Source organism: Salarias fasciatus, chromosome 6 (genome assembly GCF_902148845.1).
Source record: "Salarias fasciatus chromosome 6, fSalaFa1.1, whole genome shotgun sequence".
NCBI classification, from domain to species: domain Eukaryota; kingdom Metazoa; phylum Chordata; class Actinopteri; order Blenniiformes; family Blenniidae; genus Salarias; species Salarias fasciatus.
The window spans coordinates 2,992,569-2,997,568 of NC_043750.1; the positions used below are offsets into that span (position 1 = coordinate 2,992,569).

The window sequence follows — 5,000 nt, forward strand, 5'->3', positions numbered from 1 at the left end:
CCCCCCCCCCCCCCCCCCCCCCCCCGACACAGCGCGCCAAGACCCCCGACGTGTGTGTTTGCATGTATTTGGTCGTGTTAGATGACTAAGTGCAGTTAAGACTGAGAGGCGAGCCACCGAAGGCTGCAGTGATTGAGGCCACTTAGACGGCCCCTCCACCCCCCCCCCCCCCCCCCCTCCACCCTCCACCCTCCACCCTCCACCACACCCAACCTGATAAGCCCGCCTCCCAAAGCCCTACGTGTGTGTGCATGAGAGCTGGGGGAGAGGGGGGTCCGGGGATGCCGCAGCACCCCCGTCACCCAGGAGCCCCCTGATGAAGGACAGGGCCAGGAGCGCCACCCCCCCAGGACCAGGGCGGACAGCGACCATAGCCAGAGAGCCACCGACCCAAGAAGCACACACCCATCATGCATCAGGGGGAGTGAAGGTGAGGACAGACAGGGGGCAGCAGAAGGACCCAGACCCAGGGCCCACCGCCCCCAGGCCCACCGGGGCCCCCCCCCCACAGGACACCGCACTCTCTCCTCACATACATACCTCCAATCGCCCACACATATACACCCACACATACAGACATACATACATACTTACAGATACACACACATCCACACACACATACATACTTACACATACACCCTCACACACATATACATACATATCCAGATACACACTCACATACACATACATACATACCCACTCATACAATAACATGCATACATACTCACACATACACACCCACACACACATATACACATGCACGTACACGCACACACACCTTCCCCAACCCCCTAACCCCCACAGCCCACCCCCACCTCCCCCATATCTACCCCGCCCCCCCCCCCCACCCACAACCACCCACCCCGATGCCCTGGATTCCGGGGCAGCAACCAGACACCAGGGAATGCGCCGACCCAGGGAGCGGCAGCACGCCCGAGCCGACCGGCCCCCCCAGCCAGGCCGACCCCCCCCACCCTAATTTAAGGGGACAGCCCCCAGGCACCAGGGCCCAGGGCCCCCAGCCACACCCGCCCCAGGACACCCCGGCTACCCGGACATGAACCGGCACCCACCGACCCAGGCCCCCTGCAAGAAGTTGCAAGAAGTTGAACAATTTTGAGGTCTGAAGCTGAACAGCGTTCCCGACGACATCGCGTTGATGCGTCGTGTCTGTGGTGGAAAGCGGAGCTTCCGACTTTATTTCCTGTGTTAGCTTAGCATCATGCTCTGGTGCTTCTGACACCAGAACACCCCGACACCAGAACACCCCGACACCAGAACACCCCAACACCAGAACACCCCGACACCAGAACACCACGACACCAGAAAACCCCAACACCAGAACACCCAGACACCAGAACACCCCGACACCAGAACACCCCAACACCAGAACACCCCGACACCAGAACACCAGAACGCCCCAACACCAGAACACCCCATCACCAGAACACCCCGACACCAGAACACCACGACACCAGAACACCCCAACACCAGAACACCCAGACACCAGAACACCCCGACACCAGAACACCAGAACACCCTGACACCAGAACACCCCGACACCAGAACACCCTGACACACCGCCAAAACGCACCTGACGCACCGTCGGGATTTTCGCCGCCAGTTGAATGCGCGTTCGGGACCGGACTTGTTTTATCGCAGGACGTCTGTTTGGCGAATGATGGGCGGTGCTTGGCAGAGGAATCAAACCAGCAACCTGGCGCTTTGTGACGTCCTCCAGGGCTTTTCCCCACCGGTGCTGAGACGGAGGACGGTCCAGTGTGTGTCGGAGGGGCGGGAGACGGACGTGGACGGTGGTTGTCAGGTGAGTGATGGAGGACGGATCCTGCTGACCCAGTCCCGGTCCTGGTTCTGGTCCTGTGTGCAGACGGCGTTGCTCCAGGGCACCTGCTGCCCTATGAGCTGGAGCTGGGAGCCACTGTGTCCCTGGAGACTCTGGTCCAGCACGTGTCCTACATGGACAGGAGGCCGTCGGTCCCGGAGCACTGGGCTCTGCTGCCACAGGTAACCCTGCATGGCCCGGTCCAGTTCTGGGTCCGGTTCTGGGTCTGGGTCTGAGTCCGGCTCCTGGTTCCAGGTCCTGGTTCCGGGTTCTGGATCCAGGTTCTGGATCCTGGATCCAGGTCCAGGTTCTGGGTCCTGGATCCAGGTTCCGGGTCCTGGATCCAGGTTCCAGGTTCTGGATCCAGGTCCAGGTTCCGGGTCCTGGATCCAGGTTCCGGGTCCTGGTTCCGGGCATTGAACCGGTGTTCTCTCGTCAGGGTCCGGCGCTGGCGGAGCTGCTGACGGACTGCTGGGACGCCGAGCCAGACGCCCGGCTGTCCGCTCAGTGCGTGGTGGACCGGCTGATGTCCCTCCAGTCCCGGAGCTCCGCATGACGTCCCATCTGCTTCGTGTCGCGGTGTGTTGTTGTTGTTGTTGTTGTTGTTGTTGTTGTTTTTCTTCTTCTTCTTCTTCTTCTTCTTCTTCTTCTTCTTCTTCTTCTTCTTCTTTTTCTTCTTCTTCTTCTTCTTCACGCTGTTGCTCGATGAACCTGAACGCCGGAATGTTCCGTGCTGCTGTAGAAACGCCGGAGCAGATCCTCGGCTGGACCGCTGTCCCCAGACTTCGCTGTCTCGCAGGTCCACTTCGTCTTTCTGTTCTGTTCTGACTCCTCAATAAAGTTTGAACAGTCCTGTCCTGCGTGTCTTCCGGGACAATATGGAGAAGGACGTCCGCCGTCCTGTTGTCAGCGAGACTCCGGAACCTCGGCCCGACCCTGGGGATATGGTTTCCCTGTTGTCTTCACACACCTGCACCTGCTGTCCCTGCCGAAGTGCTGCGGGACAGCGTTTCCACCTCCACCGTCCCTCAGCGTCTCCGTCCCCAGCGAGGAGCGAACGTGGATGATCGGCTGGTCGCTGAATTCCTGGACGAGTCCCATGCCCGACGGACGGTGTCTCAGAGGATCTAGCTTCTCTGAGGGTTAGCTTTAGCTCTTTAGCTCTAGCTTCTCCCAGGGTTAGCTTTAGCTCTTTAGCTCTAGCTTCTCTCAGGGTTAGCTTTAGCTCTTCAGCTCTAGCTTCTCTTAGGGTTAGCTTTAGCTCTTTAGTTCTAGCGTCTCTCAGGGTTAGCTTTAGCTCTTTAGCTCTAGCTTCTCTCAGGGTTAGCTTTAGCTCTTCAGCTCTAGCTTCTCTCAGGGTTAGCTTTAGCTCTTCAGCTCTAGCTTCTCTCAGGGTTAGCTTTAGCTTTAGCTCCAGCTTCTCTGAGGGTTAGCTTTAGCTCTTCAGCTCTAGCTTCTCTCAGGGTTAGCTTTAGCTTAAGCTCTAGCTTCTCTCAGGGTTAGCCTGAGCTCCAGCTTCTCTGAGGGTTAGCTTTAGCTCTTCAGCTCTAGCTTCTCTCAGGGTTAGCTTTAGCTTTAGCTCCAGCTTCTCTGAGGGTTAGCTTTAGCTCTTCAGCTCTAGCTTCTCTCAGGGTTAGCCTGAGCTCCAGCTTCTCTCAGGGTTAGCTTTAGCTCTTCAGCTCTAGCTTCTCTCAGGGTTAGCTTTAGCTCTTCAGCTCTAGCTTCTCTCAGGGTTAGCCTGAGCTCCAGCTTCTCTCAGGGTTAGCTTTAGTTTTAGCTCGGGCTTTTCGACACGTGGAGACAGGAGAGAACGTCCTTCCTGTCCTGTCCTCGCCAGGCACAGCCTCTGGCTCTGCTGGTTGCTGCCAAAAATATTCAAAAACAAAAAGCGGCAGCGCTGATTGGCTCGGCCGTCCCGCTGCTCCGTCACCTCGTCCCCAGCTGGACTGGATCCGGTCTAAAGGTGGTGGGTTTGTAAAAACATGTAAGTTGAGTCTCTAACACCTTTTCTAATGATCTGGACTAAAAGGGGAGTTTAGATCTCAGCCTGGAGGTCTGAAGGTCATGTTGGTCCAGGTCAGGGCCCAGGTCAGGGTCCATTTAGGGTTCTTAAGTTCTGGTTCTACGACTGTATGAAGGTGGAAGGAGACACACCAGGAGAGAGAGACAGGTTGGACATTCTGGTCCCTCATGGTCCAACTGTCGACAACACTAAGAGCTGAGATGGAGACACGGGGGTGGGGGTTATGTGACATTACTTGTTGCAGCACTAATAATCAGTGTGAAGGGTCGGGGTTGTGAAGGGTTCGGGTTGTGAAAGGGTCGGGTTGTGAAGGGTTCGGGTTGTGAAGGGTTCGGGTTGTGAAGGGTTCGGGTTGTGAAGGGTTAGTGGGACCTGCTGGAGACTCGGAGAGTTTCTCTGTATTTTTACAAATATTTCAACTAATCAGTCAACAGGAAGAAATCCAGATTCTGTTCTTTCAGTAGAAAAAAACGGTTTGGTTCTGCTGGGTTCAGGTTCTGCTGGGTTCAGGTTCTGCTGGGTTCAGGTTCTGTTTCTCAATCACCTGCAGGCAGCACAGCTTCAGTAAGAACAACAAACCATTCTGTCCAAATCAGAACAACCATCCAGGAGCTGCAGGAGTGTGTGTGTGTGTGTGTGTGTGTGTGTGTGTGTGTGTGTGTGTGTGTGTGTGTGTGTGTGTGTGTGTGTGTGTGTGTGTGTGTGTGTGTGTGTGTGTCGTGGCAGCACAGGACAGCAGGTAGTGAGGGAGGGGGGACTCGGAGCTTTAGTGTCCTCACTGCTGTCCTAATCCGGTCTTAGGAGCTTAGTGGCCTTCAGGTTGGTGGAGTCTCCTCCTCTGCTCTCCTCTCGCAGCTTTCCTCTCCTCTCCTCTCCTCTGCTCTCCTCTCCTCTGCTCTGCTCTCCTCTCGCAGCTCTCCTCTCCTCCTCTCCTCTCCTCTCGCAGCTCTGCTCTCCTCTCCTCTCGCAGCTCTCCTCTCCTCTCCTCTCGCAGCTCTCCTCTGCTCTCCTCGGGTTTCTCTCCCGTCGTTATTCTTCTTGTTGACTCGCTGAGCTCCGGCCGTCAGGATGAAGGACCGACTGGCGCAGCTGAAGGAGGTAGGAAGCGTTCCCGCCGTCTGATCCGGTCCGGCC

At 56.7% G+C, this 5,000-nt stretch overlaps 1 protein-coding gene and 1 pseudogene across 1 annotated transcript; both read left to right on the forward strand.

The window, feature by feature from the left end:
- The first annotated feature begins 1,681 nt into the window (after positions 1-1,681).
- Positions 1,682-2,399, forward strand: LOC115391117 (anti-Muellerian hormone type-2 receptor-like). The gene is made up of 3 exons (XM_030095227.1): positions 1,682-1,814; positions 1,889-2,025; positions 2,283-2,399. The coding sequence occupies exons 1-3, from the start codon at positions 1,682-1,684 to the stop codon at positions 2,397-2,399; spliced, it is 387 nt and encodes a 128-aa protein (XP_029951087.1).
- Positions 2,400-4,934: 2,535 nt separating this feature from the next.
- The window catches only part of LOC115390446 (syntaxin-3-like), a 12,628-nt pseudogene continuing 12,562 nt past the window's right edge, over positions 4,935-5,000 (forward strand).

Bases quoted from the DNA above. Each gene is read 5' to 3' on its own strand.
- LOC115391117 (XM_030095227.1), top strand. From the start codon at position 1,682: ATGGGCGGTGCTTGGCAGAGGAATCAAACCAGCAACCTGGCGCTTTGT. The intron at 1,815-1,888 runs GTGGTTGTCAGG...TCCTGTGTGCAG, and splicing joins GCGGGAGACGGACGTGGACG to ACGGCGTTGCTCCAGGGCAC. The intron at 2,026-2,282 runs GTAACCCTGCAT...TTCTCTCGTCAG, and splicing joins ACTGGGCTCTGCTGCCACAG to GGTCCGGCGCTGGCGGAGCT.